Raw genomic sequence first — 17,797 nt, forward strand, 5'->3', positions numbered from 1 at the left:
AAATATTAAAACAAACAAATAAACACATTCAAGACTGATGAACTAGTATTTTTACTCTGAAATTGAAACAATTGTGCTTGCTTATGCCTTGGGTAACTGTATTTTACTTGGTATGATATTATTACTTTTACTCATTATATATTTTTATTTTATGCTTTATGTGAGAAACATGTTTTTAAAGCTCACTCGATGAAATAAAATTTCATCTTACACACAAACAAAAATCCTCTTTATATACTAACACAGGGCTGCCAAGTCCTTAATCTATTCAATAAATGTTGAGCAAGAAGCAGCAAGAAGTAATGTGCACATTTAGAGCCTACTGAATTATTTTGCATTATAGAAACTGACCAATTAGCCTACAGACATTTTGAAGTTCAAAGCAAATGCTTGCTAAGGTGGACTTTACGCTGTTTTGTAGGTCTTCTGACGCCAGAGTAAAAATTATATAATTTCAAGACCTTTGTCTCTTATGTAAGTGAATAAAGGTTATATTTATGTCAGGAATAATTTATGCTTAATAATATGACCAGCTCTGTATTGAAAACATACAATCACACATCATATACAAGACCGTTTTTTCTTCAGTCACTACTGAATTTTTGATCATTTTGTCACTATATATGAATTATATAAAGGCATGTAACTTTTAAGAATGAAAATTTACCATCATCTGGTGAGATGACAGCCATTTCCCTCTGACCAACATAAAGCAATCCATGAGGAGGAACCTCTTTTGTATGCTTGGAAGTTAAAGCTGCAGCACCCTCCTAAAATACAATAACAAAGTGATCCTGATAAAAACAATAACAAAGAGATCCTGATAACAAGAGGGCCATGATGACCCTGAAGTCGCTCACCTGTATATAGGCCCAACGAGCGAGGCCAGTCTAAAACCCCAGGGCTTTTATTTGAACAAACTTGGTAGACACCCATTAGAAGATGTTTCATGCTAAACATCTAAGGTCTAGCTCATTGGGTTTTTTAAAAGAAGATTTTTTAAGTATTTACTATACACATATAGTTAAAAACAGGGGCCATTTTTGACCCCACGGCTTTTATTTGAACAATCTTTGTAGACACTCACTAGAAAATGTTTCATGCATAATATCTAAACTCTAGCTATTCGGGTTTTTTCAAAGAAGATTTTTAAGTTTTTGCTATACACATATAAGGAAAATCAATGTCCCCCGGGGCGGGGACAATTTTGACCCCAGGGCTTTTATTTGAACAAACTTTGTAGACACTCACTAGAAGCTAATTCATGCTTAATATCTCAACTCTAGCTATTTGTTTTTTTTCAAAGAAGATTTTTTAAGTTTTTGTTATACACATATAAGGAAAATCAATGACCCCCGGAGCGGGGCCAATTTTGACCCCAGGGCTCTTATTTGAACAAACTTGGTAGACATCCATTAGAGGAAGTTTCATGCTAAATATCTTAGCTCTAGCTCTTTGGGTTCTTTAAAAGAAGATTTTTTTTAAGTTTTTCCTATATGCATATAGGGAAAATCAATGACTCCCTGGGGCGGGGCCAGTTTTGACCCCAGGGCTTTTATTTGAACAAACTTGGTAGACACCCATTAGAGGATGTTTCATGCTAAATATCTTAGCTCTAGCTCTTTGGGTTCTTTAAAAGAAGATTTTTTAAGTTTTTACTATATACATAGTTACATGTATAGGGAAAATCAATGACCCCCTGGGGCGGGGCCAGTTTTAACCCCAGGGCTTTTATTTGAACAAATTTGGTAGACCGTGACTCACTAGAAGATGTTTCATGCCAAATATCTAAGCTCTAGCTCTTTGGGTTTTTTAGCAGAAGATATTTAAAGTTTTTTCTTTTGCTTGCCATGCCAACCAGAGTTCTGCATGCAATACAAAGAGATCCTAATAAAAACAATAACAAAGTGATCCTGATAAAAGCAATAACAAAGTGATCCTGATAAAAACAATAACAAAGTGATCCTGATAAAAACAATAACAAAGTGATCCTGATAAATACAATAACAAAGTGATCCTGATAAATACAATAACAAAGTGATCCTGATAAATACAATAACAAAGTGATCCTGATAAAAGCAATAACAAAGTGATCCTGATAAATACAATAACAAAGTGATCCTGATAAATACAATAACAAAGTGATCCTGATAAGTAATTCATAGACTTTCTTAACCCTAACCAAGCTAAATACCTTAAATGGACTTGTCCATCTTTTAATCTGAACTCTCATCATTTTTAGGGAAAATTTCTAAACAGACACTGATTAAATAGCAAACAGTGCAGCCAATATCGGTAATCAGGGGACACGGATTTGATATTCAAATCCCTTAAATAAACCAAGAAAAATTTCAGATTAAAATCAGGACACACCTATCATACATTACAGTCCTAATTTACATTGGGTAATTAATAGTTAAATCAATTATAAAATCCTTACATGATACAATTTAATAACATTTTTTTCTCTATAAAATCAATTTCTATTTTGTCATTTGACACAATGCGTAAATTCAAATAAGGAAAGTATGAAAACTCAGACCTATTTTCAATTATGAGCAGTTTATTTTTATCTCAACACCTTAAAGAATAAAAAAAAACTAATTTCATTGCAAATCTATAAAATTATCCCTTTTTAAGTAAACTCTGATAAGGGTATGTAGCAAGGATTGTTCAGTAATTCTTTAAATGATTTAGCAAAACATTACATGTATCTTATAAGGTTATTTAGAATTGGTGATACACCATGCAAGATCATGGTTTGTAGATAACCTTATCACATGACTTAGCCATGACACCTTTTTCCATAAAATTGGCCCGTCTCCAGACCATTCTATACAAAGACCCTGGTTTTTGTATTTTCTGATCGCAAGATCAGTAAATACAAAGCTAACATTCACGGTTTAACACAAAATTTCCTAACAGACCTAACAACGCAAAGTAGTTCTCACTCAAAACTGCTTAAAAACCAGCAATTTAAAAGAAAGAATAATTTTAATGTAGGCATTTAACGAATTACAGTGCATTAAAAGTTTAGATTAGTCAATAGAAATATGAGGTTACAATCACAAATTTCGCGGATGAATATCTTTTTTACCCAATGAAAAATGTTCGGCTATTTCCGTAAAGCTTAATCAATGAAAATGCTATTTTTAGCTATGTCGATTACCGAATACTCCAGAGCGTAGTGCACAAATAAATTTGACTGTCGAGTAGTGGAATATATACATGTTGGACTGTTTTGGCGAGAAGATTTTCGCTAAATTATTTTCATCAGTGTTAAACAACAGGTTTATCGTGAACAAAATACCTCGAAATTAATAAGGATTACAAACACGAAATGGAAATTCTCAATTTAGAATTACAATGTATTTGTTTTTATTTGTTTGGGTCGTCAGACCAAACAAATAATGGTAGCGAAATTTCAGACTCTAATGCTGTTCATTGCAAGTGCCGAAAGTAGTCTGCTTTTTTGAAGCGATTACTTCCCTTTATATGTAAACTAACGCCGAAAAATTCAGGGGAGATCACTGCGTAAAGATGGTCAAATGACAGGCGCATCATTTTCAAGCAAAATAATTCCCGAATGGTCGAAGATTTCTAATATTGTTTTATATTCTTTATAGATATACATGCTGATAGTAAGCTCCATGATTATTTACATCCGTGTTAAACAACAGTTAGCGGCGTTACAAACCCTAATCTAGAATAATATAGTTTTCTTCAGGCTGTTAACATATAAATTCACCGTGGCCGAGGGGTTTGTGCGCTCGCTTAGGAAGCGAGAGGTCTGGAGTTCAAATCCCAGTTAAGGCAACTCATTTTTTTTCAAATTGTTTAAGTCAAATAAACATTGGATTGAATATCAGTGTTTAAATTAGTCTTATAGTCAATTTACTACAACTAAAACGGTGGAAAGCATTGGTGGCACTTTACAAAAACAAATTGGTTTATAATCTCACAACCTTCACCTTTCTGACATTCTGAGACCCAAACAAATTCAGCGCCTTCTGTGCTTTGATTATTCAAGCTACATAGGTATTACTTCACCGTGGTGCAGAGGTAGCGCGCTCGTTTAGGGTGTGAGAGGCCAAAGGTTCAAATCCTAGCCGAGGCAACTTTTTTTTAAGAGTCTTTTTTAAGGAAGTAGCCACCATATGCAAGGATATAGTGTGGCTGTCATAAAAAATGAAAAATGATTTTTTTGATGCAACTCTAGTCATGCAAAATTCCATATGTATCAATCTCAAACTGTTATAGAAAAATATCTAAACGCAGTCGCTGCGTAAGATGAATTATAGTATATAACAAGAGCTGTCGGTAGGACAGCACGCTCGACTATTCTAAGTGCTTGATAGTAAAAGAGCCTTGATAATGATAAATTTTTTAAGTTGACAAAAGGGCTAATTTTTTGTTATAAATTCATGTTATAGGCCTTAGAGAGAGTCTAATTATACAGTATTGGCTTGACTATTCGGAAGGTAATGTCACAAGGGTGTTTTATTGAGTATAATAATACTAATTACCTATGAATACATAAATTTGACAGAAAAGGTACAAAGGCTTGTTATTTAGATGTTTTATAAAGTAAATCACTGCTTTATTATTATGAATGCATAAAATTGTCCCAAAAAAGGCACAAACCCTTCAGTACTTATTGAGATAACAGCTTACAAGCAAAACTTAACCATGAATTTCTAAGTTGAAAAAGGGGAGAAAAATCAGCTTAAATGCAAGATAGAATTATGGATCTTTGTCAGTGACTAAATATCTTTAATAGTTATTGAGATATGTAAAACTTGCATGTAAACATTAACCAAGAGACTAAGTAGAAAAGGGGATATGAATCAGCCTTAATGCAAGATAGAGTTATGGAACTTGGTCAGTGACATACAATTATGACCCTCCAATTATGACCCTAAGTGCATGTGTAAAGTTTCAAGTAAATATCTTTAAAGACCTTTAACCTTTAACCAAAATTTCTAAGTTTCAAAGGGGCAAATAATTCTGCAAATATTGCAGGCAGAGTTATGCAATTTTGCAAACTGATGTACATTGTTACTATAAAAAAGTATTTTAAATTTCAATTGAATATCTCAAGCAATAATTGAGATATTTGACTTTACAAAAAAACTTTAACCAAAATTTCTAAGTTCCAAAGGGGCATAATTCTGTCAATATTGTAGGCAGAGTTATCCAACTTGTCAATCTGTTGTACATTGTTACTATAAATAAGTATTGTAAGTTTCAATTGAATATCTCAAGCAATAATTGAGATATTTGACTTTACAAAAAACTTTAACCAAAATTTCTAAGTTAAAAAGGGGCATAATTCTGTCAATATTGTAGGCAGAGTTATCCAACTTGTCAATCTGATGTACATTGTTACTATAAAAAAGTATTGTAAGTTTCAATTGAATATCTCAAGCAATAATTGAGATATTTGACTTTACAAAAAACTTTAACCAAAATTTCTAAGTTAAAAAGGGGCATAATTCTGTCAATATTGTAGGCAGAGTTATCCAACTTGTCAATCTGATGTACCTTGTTACTATATATGTATTGTAAGTTTCAATTGAATATCTCAAGTAATAATTGAGATATTTGACTTTACAAAAAACTTTAACCAACGCAGACGCCGACGCCGACGCAGACGCCGACGCCGACGCCGGGGCGACTACAATAGCTCTCATATTCTTCGAATAGTCGAGCTAAAAATAAATTAATACAGGAAAATACATACATATACGTGGAGTCAGTATGATTGATCAGAAAATACCAATGAGCTTGCAGCCCTTTGATTTATTTCAGGAAACAATCAAAAATCATAAACTTCCACCAGGTAGATTCCTCAAATGAAATACAATGTCTATCAATAATTGAAAGATTCAGATTCACACATTTAAATTATTGAAGGTATAATTCATGACTGTACAAACCTTAAAATGTGGAAATCTTTGTAGGAATTCTGCAACCGACTTGGGGCTCTCGCCCATTGGTCTGTCTTGGATAAACAGTGGCATTCTTAGCCGTTACCTGTAAAACAAAGAAACTATGACATCATCACATGACATCATCACTTGAAATATATAGCATTATCAGTCTCTATAGACAAGTGATTTTTTTCCATAAATTTTCATACAAGTAAGAAATACTTCAAATAAAACAGACAAGTAAATAAAAATCAAACTTCAATGGCTATGTCTAGGTCAATAAATTCACACTCTATGACAAACAGTACTGTAAGCTATTGTCAAGAATTCAAAGACAATCCAGTAAATAAATTCACTCCTGAAATATTTTATCAAGACATAAAAATTCATTGATTGGAAAAAATCCAGTACATGTATATAAATTGTATAATTTACAGTATGATAATTTTTTGTGTATAATTGAAGAATTCAAGGACGATGTTTAAGCTATTGATTGGAGCATTATGCTGATTCACCTTGACATTAGACCTATTGACCCACAGAAATACATAAAAGGGTAATCATTTGTTTGAAGGTCAAAGGTTGTAAGCCTAAAGATCAATTAAATTACAATAATCTACCTTAATGCACTGCCTGCCGGAAACCTTTAGTACTAGGTCACTGCCCTCTTTACAAGATTTTGGCAGATGGCAAACTTTTAAGTACGTTATGCGAGTACTTGTTCCAAAACCAAAATATGATATTATGTCTATGCAATAGTCTGTTGCTGATATTGATACTATAGCATGCTGTGATGCCAATTGTTTGTTCAAAATAAAGTGACCTCTCATAAACAGGCTCGCTTTACTAATTACTATCTTATCTTCTAAAATTTGACAATTGAATTCTAAAAATATTCACTAATATTCAACATATTTTGAATTGCCTTTAATCAATTACATGTAGTAATGCAAAGAATTTATTGTAAATATTAAAGGTAAAATCTAGTACATATATTTAAAGTGACACTCCTTAACTTTTCCCCCTTTACCCCATAAATTTGTAAACATTGTAGATATTAACACACATTTTCCCCCAAGTTCAGAAAAGGAAATATCAATTAAGATACAAAATTAAAAATCCTGAATATGATCATAGTACAGCTTTATGTTTAAGGTCCCTTTGCAACCTATTATGAAAAATTATTGTTCTTTTTTGAATAATTATTAAAATATTATGGAAAAAAAGAAGAAAATATTACTTTAAATTTATGCTGGACTTCCAGGTTACATCTACAATTGTTATAATAAGCCTACTTGTGCATTTACAAATGTTTAAATATTTAAATTTATGTAATAACAACACTTCAAATCTAAAAGTGAAAATCAGAAGTTCTTTTACATTGAATACGGCTTTCATTCATAATTTGACCGCAAAAATACAATCAAAACTGAAAATATTTTTAATTGAAATAATTCTTTAAATGACAAAATAAACACATTTTGCATAGTCCATAATTTTCCATTAAAATACATTTCAAAATCTTTTCTTACTTTTGAATTGGTAAAAGCATATTATTTTGTTAACTTATTTATGAATTTATAAATTATAAAGATATTTAAATGAGGATTCCACTTCATAGGTAGTTGACAGAAAGAAATATCAATTCAATTTTGTAGATGACGAGAAATTCAAAAATTTACAGAAATTTATGTGCAAAATTGATTTTTTATTTAATTATAAGTATAGCAATGAAATTAAGTCAGTCAGAAGTTTTGACAAATATACATTTCACTGAAAAATAAATGACTGTCAAGTTGCCTGTCTCCAGATGAGCCATTATACATTTATTTCCAGAAAATCAAACTTGAGAAAAATATAAAATATACTAAGATTTTAAGGAAAGTAAAAAGTTTCCAGATTCAAGTATTAATTTACATGTTATAAAATTATATTCGATTAATGACTGACTGCAGTATTTATCACCATATTTCTACTCTGTGACTATAACCCAGCAAGGGTTATTTTTTGCATATGTTGACCTCTTTTTGTTAATTTACGCGGATTGTAAGTGACATATGCAATTATGATTAAATTACTTTCTTTGTTCACTTACCAATATTTTACTTTTAAATAAAGTTTCAAAATTTTCATGAAAATTAGCATGAATCCAAAGGCATGCTGCTTTAACAATTATTTACTATATATCTTTCAATGTCAGTTTAAACTTTTTATAATCACTATATTTCAGTAGGAACTTCACAGTTAGAATCGCATATGGTAAGTCAGAAAAATATGGCAGTAGATTTCTACAATCATAACTTAATTTTGCTTCACTTGGAAAAAAAATAAACATGTACTTAGTAACCATTCTTATTTCCCTGATAAACAATCTTTTTAATATTATGTATAATTAAAAAATCTATGCTTTACCAAGTTATTACCAAGTTATTACTTAACCCTTTCCTTCATGAGCATATTGTGAAAAATGGCCTAAATAAGGTAATTTTTCACTGTTAGAGGCCTCAAAAAAAAAAAAGGGGGGGGGGGGGGGTCAAAAAGCCGTCAAAACAAGTCTATATGAAGTAAAGGGTTAAGTGTCATCAATATTCAAAGTTGAATCAACATCTGACTGAATTATATCAACAGGTACAACAATTATAGTCCAATGTGACTTCATTTTAAAGAAAATGTAGAGCAAAACATTTAAAACACATTATTAAGTCTCTTTTAAAAAGATTTTCTACATAAACATTTAATGGTCTTTATATACATCAAAGGGCACTTGAACAAAGTTATCTGTTAACATTTAAAGTCTTCATGAAGACCATTATGCCTCAGAAATGCTATCATTTGCTATCACTTTTATATTTTTGGTATCTTAATTGTTACAGTTTCACAAAAAAATAGTTATTTGCCCCATAGATGAACTATCTTTTGCATTCTTAGCTCTGTTGGTAATTAGTAAAATTATAGTGAATTTGTATTTTGTATGGAAGTCAAAATACTATTTTGTTTATGTTTTGCTACCTTTATGACACACTTCTTAGTGTTCATCGCTCCATTCTTTAGTTGTAAAACATCTTACAAGCTTTAAGTCTCTTCTAAATCATGCTTATAAGCATTCTTTAAGTCAAACGTGATGACATTGTGTTTCCTAATGAAAATATTGAAATATGACTTCTATGAAATAATTAGATATTTATTGCTACATAAAATCAATGTATCATTGTAGGTCCTAACAGCACCTATCCAAACTTCACAACCTTTATTTGCTTTTATCCTACCTTCATGTTATTTCAATTGTCAGGGAAACTTTTACTTTATCACAGTAAAGAAATTCATCCATTTTTTTTGTGCAAAATAAAGATTTAATACAGCAAATCTTATAAACTGTTTTGATATGTTTTTTCTTAATGCAAGATAATTCTTTTACAAAATACCTTTATACCCTGAAACTATTACAGTAAAGTAATTGACTTTTAAGTTTGTTATATTTTCAGTACATTTAAACATCAAATTTTTATACATTCCATCACACTGTCATAGAATCACCTAGGGGGCGGAGCAAAGTACAAACTAAGTAGGGGCAGAACTAAAATTTTCACTCATCACTCATGATGAACATGTATTTAATGTCATTTCAGCATGAAAACTCAATGACAAATAAAGTATCAATTGATATCTTGAAATGTAATTTGGAAACAATTTATCAAAATTGAACAGGTTCTACATGTGTATTTTATATTGCAAATTTCAAAAAGAAAGCTTAATAATGGAGTGTCAAATTTTTTAGCATTCTAGGATTATATTTCTACATCAGATTCATAACAGTCTATGCATAATTAAACAAAGACATTGCATATACAACATTTAAAATTTAAAAGACCTAAATTTTCAGAATTTATTTGTTGATAAATACAGACTGGCCATCTGATGATCTACAAAAAAAAAAGAAAAAAAGAAAAAAAAGGGCTATCCAGCATAGGCATGTATTATTCATTATCTTAATTTTCAATCAGAACTTCATAAGATAAACTTTACTTACATACGTTATTGTTAAATCCAAAAATGAAAAGTGATTTACGTGATACTTGTCTGCTGTCAGTGATTAACACTTCGTGAATTTGCAAACGTTATTAAAATTAAACATCAAATATCACAAATTTTTCACACGTAGACTATTGTTATAATTATTCATTTACAAAAACTTCAGACCTAAATAAATATAACTGTATAAACTAAAGATAGAGTGATCAACTTAAATTGCCTATCTGTAAATAATCAATAATGTACACAAATGCCTTTGAAAATATTTTAAATCCAGTTAAATCATTTAACCCAAAGTATTTAATCCAGATAGAAGGGTCTGTACTTAAACCCTAACTCCACTAAATTTCTGCAATGGACTAGTCCTGATTTAAATTTGGAACTGATCACTTTTACTGACAGTGATTTCCCCCCCCCCCTTTATTTTACAGCTGAAAAAGAGCTGTTTCCCCTAGCCTAAAATAGGTATATGTTGGTTTCAATAAATCTTCAAATTTATTTTTTTTAGAAAATTCTGGATAAATCTGGAATTTTTTATAAGTTTTGTCAATTGGGATTTATAAGTTTATTATAAAAGTCTCATCAATGTACACAATTAAAATATATATAAAATACAATATGACTGCTGCCAATCTAAAAGATTTTTTAAGAGACAAAAAAGTTTAATTACTATTTCCATATAAAAATATACTATACTATACTTGGCCTTTATTTCATGCACACATTAAAAAATCACTGACATAAAGTTGTAATGTAAAATCTGCAGAAAGTAAAAAAACTATTTAAGAAAAGAGTAAAAAAATGTTTACATAATATATTTTTAAAAAAAACTTGTTTAAATGATGTGAAATGTTGAAGTACTTCTACATGTCAAATTTGACAATTTATATACATTAATAGATAACTTTATATCCTTTTGCATTTTTTATGCTCTTCAATATTGGAGGTATAAAAAGTATCTATCTTTTTGAGAAAAATCTAAGAGAAATATGGGCTATATACTACCAAATATTTTGTGGAGAAAAAACACTGTTAAACAATAAAGTGTTGATTTATTTTAAGAGTTATCTGTTTATGAGAATATTTAATGCTGTCTTGCAATATATAATACTTGTTTTGTGGTACACTTTCAAATGAAAATATTGTGGAAATGCACGTACACATAGGCCATAAAAAGCTTACTGCATTAGTTGCATATTTATTTTAAGACTTAATATAAAGCTGTTAGCGAGATATAATCTGCTGAAAATATAATGAAGCATGCAGTTCATTTACATGCAAGTATTGATAGTGAGATAACAAATGTATACTATTATAACCCTGACTGCCCTAAATAATTTAATTGGGATAATCAATCTTTCAATCTGGACAAAACCATTCATAATTTAGGGGAAATTTCAAAATATGTACTGACTGAAGAGCAAACAGTGCAGACCATGAGCAAACAGTACAGATGCACTGAGTCAAATTGAAATCTGAGTGACAAATCTAAAGTTTTCATGGACATTTTTTTCATCAATCTTGTCGACTGTTCATTCAAGTGAAATGACTTCTTGCAATTTATATTCATATTTCTTTCAAACTGATATGAAATGCTATGAAAGACTTAAGTTCCTCCATCTTGTTGCCATGACAACCAGAATTGTGCAGCTGTCACTTATTTCTCAAGGAATAAAACAAGACATGCCCACAGGCAGAATGTAAAGCCTGCTCAACTTAATTAATTCAAACCTGAACCTATTAGTTTCCGATAAAGGAGATGAGATGTGCTCAACACATCCTTTTTATATTCAAGGCAAAATCTTGACATTGCATCATCTTAAAAGACCTTGACGTCTGACCCAGTGATCTGGTTCATGTGCATGACAGGAAGTCTCATGATGAACATTTGTGCCTAAAAACTCAATGAAAATTTCTCCATGCACAAAGAAGTTATGGCATGGACAAGTTTGGATGCACACACCCAAACACAAACACTGAACAGCCATTTTGACAACTATGTCGAGCTCAGCGCCAGCAGGTTCAACAAATATCCTCTGACCACTAAGCATAAATAAGATACAGTGCGGACAACTAAATTGATATTTTTATTTGACATTTGACCTCTTGTGACCTTGACCTTCATTTTGCCCAATACAACTCAACTTACCATGGACAACATTTATTATATTAAATCCATCCATGTATATAGTAGTTATACTCACAAAATTAATGAATGTTGTTCTTTGACCCTAAAGTAAGACCTTGACCTTTGCTAGACACCTGAATTTTTCGTGTGACACTCAGCCTCACTATGGAGAACATTTGTCCAAAGTTATATTTAAATCCCGCCACGCATGTACAAGTTACGGGTTTGGGGTCAACCCCAAGTGTGACCTTGACCTCTGAGTGGCAGACCTGGGTTTTGAGTGTGACACACCACCCCATTATGGTGAACATTTGCATCAAAATTTTTTGTAATCCTTCAAAGAATGAGCAAGATATAGATAGGGTCATATCTAGAAGAATGCACAGACTGACATACACCAAACCACCAAAAGTGAATAGTGGATAGTAAGTCAACCACACCACAAGCTGGCTCAACAATTTAAACATCTTCTCACCACTTACCATTAATACTTCAAAGCATAAGCAAGATACAGTGCCTACAAACAAATTTTAATATTTTTATTTGACCTGTGACCTCTTGTGATCTTGACCTTCATTTTGCACGAGACAACTCAACTCAACATGGAGAACATTAAGTTTTGTGCTCAATTATATTAAAATCCATCCATGTAGTTAGAAGTTACTAGTAAATGAATGTTTATTTTTTTATTATTTGACCTTTGACCCCTAAGTGTGACCTTAACCTTTACCACAGACACCTAAATTATTCTCGTGACACTCCGCCTCACTATAGAGAACATTTTCCCCAAGTTATATTAAAATACTTTCCATGCATGTGGAAGTTACGCTCTGGACATGGGTTTTGCACTGACCCCAAGTGTGACCTTGACTTTTGAGCGGCTGACCTGGGTTTTAGGTGCGACACACAACCCCATCATGGTGAACATTTGTACCACATAACTTTGTTATCCTTCAAGGAATGAACAAGATATAGACCAGATTAATCTGGACTGACTCACAATCACATACACCAAGTTATATACCAAAGGTGATCATGGCCAGCGGGCTCAACAAAAAACTAAAAACAACAACACTTGTAATCAAATGGGCATTTCTTTCCAGATTGTTCAAACATGACTGTCATCAATCAAAGAAGATTAAAATAAAGACCCAATTAAATCACAAAACATTGTATTTAAGTTCAGAAATAAAAAAAATATCTAAATGTCATTTGTAAAAAATACATCCAATACAATTTTAAGACAGCTAAGAATTACAAAACTTGACTGTGAGTGTCTGAAAAGTCAAGGCATGTAAAATATATCTGGTTTTTACTAATTATGTATCATGAAAATCTGTCTAACAAATAGAGATCGATCAAAATTATCACATACTTAAAAAGTGGTGAAATTAATAATTTATTACTTTCAGAGATAAAGCTAGTTCTTATAACACTTTTCAAATAGATGAAGTGTCAGATAGACTGATCAAAAGTCTTTATGCTGGAAATACATAAATAATTCAGAAGAAGAAATATTCTCAAAACAGTATATTTTTTAAATTTAGAGAAAAAAAAAAAGAGGGTAAACTTTCCCAAAAGGCTTGCAGTTGGCAATATTTTTTAAAATTGGGGAAAAATACAGGTTGCTTATGGATTGGGAATGTGGCCTTATATTAGCCCTGGTGATAGTGGCATAAATATCCTGTGTTATCATATTTTCTCCAAACAAATAATTAAAGTTACATCAATTAAAGTTACATTATGTATCACATTCATAGAGAATTCAAACAAAAAATAATATTTATCATCTGACATCATACCGGTACTCAAGAATGAAAACATTTCCTATCAAATAATGAGAAAGTATGATTGTGGTAAGCTAAATGGTGTTTCAATAGTAAAGATAAAAGTGACTTCAAAACTGAAAATACTTTCAATTTTGGTAGTGTTTTACATGATTTTACATCATTTTGACAAAGGAAGACCTTTCATACAAACTTCTTCATTTTTTCAGGGGTTGAAACCATGTGAGTAGAACCATCAGTTTTCTTGAAGGTAGCTGAATAGCTTTGCCAAAGCTATTCAGCTACCTTCAAGAATTGCATTATAAATTTTCAAGCCCCTAGCTACAGATAGAAAAAACGCCCTGAATACATATTTGCAAAACTATTTTCTTGTTCCCTTTTTCTTCTGCAAGTACTGTTAAAACAGTTATTGATCAGGTAATACAAGAGCGATCAGTGATCACATGTTTCGCCTCATGATGGCCAATTTCATGTTGGGACAAGTTTTGTGACAGACGGACAGACAGTGCACAATTAGACTTGGTACTGATCATTCCTGTAAAGTTTGGATAAAATTGCACCAGTTGTTTACGAGGAGTAGTCCGGAAAAGCTTTTGTGTATCTGGCAACACATAAAAAAAAACTCTTTTTATCAAAGGGCCATAACTCGGCCAAAAATCATTCAACCGCAAAACCCGTGCAACATGCGCAAGGACTTGAGCTACAGATCAATCCTGTAAAGTTTCACTGAAATTGCATTAGTGGTATTAGAGAAGTAGTCCGGACAAACTTTAAAAATAAAAAATTTTAAAGGGCCATAACTCTGACAAAAATCATTCAGTGAATTTTCTCTCCAAATTGGGAAGAGGCCTTAGCCTCTTCATTTTGGGAAAAAATTAACGCTAAAAATGCTGAATTGGGAAGTAAAAAAGCTGGTTTAAGTTCAGATTTTTAAGAAAAAAAAAGAAAATATCAATTGGGACGAGGCCTTTTTTTCGGAGTCTGTTATATAAGTAGGAAAATCACTGTCATTGAACCGGAAAATGCTGACAATATGCACAACTAGACTTGGTACTGATCATTCCTGTAAAGTTTGGATGAAATTGCACCAGTAGTTTATGAGGAGTAGTCCAGACAAGCTTTTGTGTATCTGGCAACACACAAATAAAACACCTTTTTATCAAAGGGCCATAACTCGGCCAAAAATCATTCAACCGGAAAACCCGTGCAATATGCGCAAGGACTTGAGCTACAGATCAATCCTGTAAAGTTTCATTGAAATTGCATTAGTGGTATAAGAGAAGTAGTCCAGACAAACTTTAAAAATAAAAATTATTAAAGGGCCATAACTCTGACAAAAATCATTGAACCGGAAAATGCTGACAATTTGCACAACTAGACTTGGTACTGATCATACCTGTAAAGTTTGGATGAAATTGCACCAGTAGTTTATGTGGAGTAGTCTGGACGGACAGACAGACGACAGAGAAGTGATCCCTATATGTCGCCACTACTCCGTAGAGGCAGGGTCTTTCAAATAGAATGGACTGGAAACACGCTATGTAAACCCTTCTCGCTACAATTAAACATGTCTCGGTATAACTCGGTATAGTTTGCTATATGCAAATTATGTAAGTGTTCAAGAAAAGGGCGAATATTAAATACAAGAGCAAAAATGAAAATTTTAACGACATGATGTTATTTAAAAATCTTTGAACTTGTGTAAAAAGGACAAATATTTCAGAAAATAATGTTTTTTAAAGCCACATTTGTTGAAAAACATAGATTGCTTGTTCAGGATATTTTCCGATAAACAGCGCCATTTTGAAAATGCACCAAATTCAACATCAAATATTTGCAAGTAACAATTGTGAAACATAATAATATATTTACATGATACGATTTAATAACATCTTTCCTCTGTAAAATCAATTTCTATTTTGTCATTGAACAATGCATAAATTTAAAAAAGCTCATGAAACTCGGACCTATTTTCAAATATTAGCAGTAGATTTTTACCTTGACACCGGGAACGAAAAATTCCTAATTTGATTGCAAATCTATAAAATTGTTACTTTTTAAGTACAAACTGATAATATAATGTAGCCAGAGTTAGTTTTTAGTAAATGTTTGATTGATTTAACAAAACATTATCTTATAATTTGATTTCTGAATGGTGATATGCTATGACAGATCACAGTCGGTAGATAACCCAATCAAGTGACTCAACCGAGACAGCTTTTTTCTTAAAATTGGTCCGTCTCCAGACCATTCTATTTGAAAGATCCTGGTAGAGGCGACACAAAAACAGTTATTTCATATGTGATTTGGGAACAGTCGAACAGTTGTCCATCGGCAGGCCTCGACATTAGTGGTGGTCCATTGGTCCGAGACCACCTGATTTTGGCAAGGACCACCTAATTTTACAGGCAACTGGTCCGTTAGACCACTTGAATTTTCCAAATGGCGAGGGCTCATCTGGGAAAATGGTTATTTGGTCGAAAAACGTGTTCTATAATTATTGTTTAAAACCATTTCTCCGATGTAAAGGTATATGTTCATTCATCTCATTAGTTCAAAAAGATCTTAGGACATCCATAACCTTTTATTAACTCGCTAACAGTGTAGTTAAAAAAGTAGAAAATTATTTTAATAATTAAAGTATAAAATTCATTCAAATGTCTCTAGTACTGCATTGAATTTATAACATTGTATCACTATGGGATATTGGATAAACACATGAATAATGGTGCAAACAAAGGCAAATGAAAAATTAAATATCTAGTAATCTTTGGCTACTTTTTTAAACGATCAGAGATCCCATTTTTTTCTTATTTAAAGTACTTTAAAAGGTTATAAATACTTTGTCAAAAATAAATAAATTTCAACAAACAAGCATGTATAATAAATCTGTGAGGAAGATAAGCTCAATTATAATGTAGGAATTTTTCTGTTTATTATTAATATTTCATTGTTTCAAAGACAAGAATATAATAACCTAATAGTTTGATGAAAAATTTTAATCTATAAAAAGCAATTATTATTCTTACCAGGAAACAGCAATGAGTATTTGAATAACAGTATAAGGAAATAAATCATTCACAAATGGTTTCACTATTCCTTACTTTGAGTTGCGGAAGAAGTCACTTAACCGAAGTATGAGTACTGTCATGTATTTTTCAATGAGATAAAATAGGATAAAATAGGATTACAATGACTTACTATCTGATCTAAGATTGAAATAGAAAAAATACATGTTTTCTTCAGTTGTTATAAATCTAATAATAAATACATGTATGTGACGTCTCTGTCACTAATTTTAAGTGTAGTTCTTCTAAATCTGAAGTTTCCTTAAAAACAAATGAGTAAAAAAAATGGACCACTTGTGTGCAGAAAGGACCACCTGAATTTTGGAAAAGAGTCCACTCGGCCCTATACCAACTCGGCACGGGTCAACTCGGCCCACTTTACAAAAATATATATAACGTATAAACTTTGCTTTGCATGTTGTTAAGGTAAACGAATGATAAGAAATATCTTATTAAATTATATTATTATAGTATACATTGTACATCTGCCCGAAATAAAGTATATTTAGAAAAAAAAGTATATTTAGAAAAAAGATGTGTTTCCTTTGATGCATTTTGTTTGTAAAGTAATATTATTATCCCTAGTTTGGGGCGATTAAATGTCCGATTTTAGAATTTATTACATCAATTAAAAGCTGGTGATCTTAGCTTTCTCTCAGTATATATTTCAACACATTCTTTGACACTGAAGATATTTAATTTTACGGTTAAACCTACCATGAGTCAGAAATACAGTGAGATACGCAATCGGTTATCTTTACTCGCAATTCTACCGATAAGAAAAGCCTGTCTGCTGCTAGTTCGGAAACTGTCAATCCAGGTATTATAAATAATTACAATAAATAGTGATAA

General features: G+C 31.5%; 1 protein-coding gene across 2 annotated transcripts in view; it reads right to left on the reverse strand.

Annotated features, from left to right (window-relative positions):
* The window catches only part of LOC132743715 (protein N-terminal asparagine amidohydrolase-like), a 34,248-nt gene that overhangs the window by 14,987 nt on the left and 1,464 nt on the right, over positions 1-17,797 (reverse strand). Inside the window, exons 1-3 of one of the 2 annotated variants that reach the window (XM_060732269.1) lie at positions 9,961-10,192; positions 5,940-6,036; positions 668-770 (exon numbers count right to left, since the gene is read on the reverse strand). In XM_060732269.1, coding sequence (XP_060588252.1) covers positions 668-770; positions 5,940-6,023 — 187 coding nt within the window. In that variant the 5' untranslated portion in view covers positions 6,024-6,036; positions 9,961-10,192. Of the gene's footprint in view, positions 1-667; positions 771-5,939; positions 6,037-9,960; positions 10,193-17,797 lie in introns of those variants that run through there. The other variant, XM_060732268.1, reaches the window with a different exon arrangement.

Source organism: Ruditapes philippinarum, unplaced genomic scaffold, assembly GCF_026571515.1.
Source record: "Ruditapes philippinarum isolate M1 unplaced genomic scaffold, ASM2657151v2 ctg373_1_1_1_1, whole genome shotgun sequence".
Lineage (NCBI taxonomy): Eukaryota > Metazoa > Mollusca > Bivalvia > Venerida > Veneridae > Ruditapes > Ruditapes philippinarum.